Below are 674 nucleotides of genomic sequence, written 5' to 3' on the forward strand. Positions count from 1 at the left end.
TCTGGGGGTGCTGTGGGTCAGCCTCTCCTTCTTCTTCTCTTCCAGGGGACCCTTGCGTCTGAAGCCCTTCAAGTTCAACTATCCTCAGGGGTTCTTCAGCCACCGCTAAGCACCGCCCGGGCATTGCTCTGGCTTGGGCCTCCTCCCATTGACGGGGAGAAACATCTCCATCCTCCCATTTCCATTTATTTCTTGAGGTTTTGGGGTTTTGTCAGAAGGATTTTTTGTAGCCAAAGGGATTAAATGCTGAGCTGAAGGAAAAAGTGAGTGTCATCTGTGCAGAGGGCTGGGATGGCGGGGGGAAACCCATGGGGGCTGCAGAAAGCCCTCTCCCCGGGCTCTGGCAGCCCTCTCATGCGGGGTGCTGCCTCCCTCCTCCCCTTCCTTCCCACAGCAGGGCTTTGGGACCACAGAGCTGAGACGGCTAAAAACCGAGTTGGCTAAAAATAGCTCATTTCCGGAGCCCGCACTGCAGCCTCAGCCTATCCTTGCCTGCGCTGGCTGCTGGCCAGCTGACTCTGCACAAACCCTGCAACGAGCAGGGATGAGGGGGAGCTTTGCTGCTTCCCTGGGCTTCGTGAGGGGGAAAAACTGCGGAGCAGGGTCCTGGGAGAGGCAGGACCTGCGAGGGGTTGGTGTTAGGGGGAATTTCCAGCACATCAAGTCACACCCGC

At 57.9% G+C, this 674-nt stretch overlaps 1 protein-coding gene across 1 annotated transcript in view; it reads left to right on the forward strand.

Moving 5' to 3' along the window:
- The window catches only part of THOC5 (THO complex 5), a gene marked incomplete at its 5' end in the record, with an annotated part of 11,946 nt that overhangs the window by 10,276 nt on the left and 996 nt on the right, over nucleotides 1-674 (forward strand). Inside the window, one exon of the mRNA XM_009872765.1 lies at nucleotides 46-120. Within this exon, the coding sequence (XP_009871067.1) occupies nucleotides 46-109 (64 nt within the window). The remainder of the gene's footprint in view (nucleotides 1-45; nucleotides 121-674) is intronic.

The sequence above is a fragment of the Apaloderma vittatum genome, unplaced genomic scaffold (genome assembly GCF_000703405.1).
Source record: "Apaloderma vittatum isolate BGI_N311 unplaced genomic scaffold, ASM70340v1 scaffold30127, whole genome shotgun sequence".
In the NCBI taxonomy this organism is placed as follows: Eukaryota; Metazoa; Chordata; class Aves; order Trogoniformes; family Trogonidae; genus Apaloderma; species Apaloderma vittatum.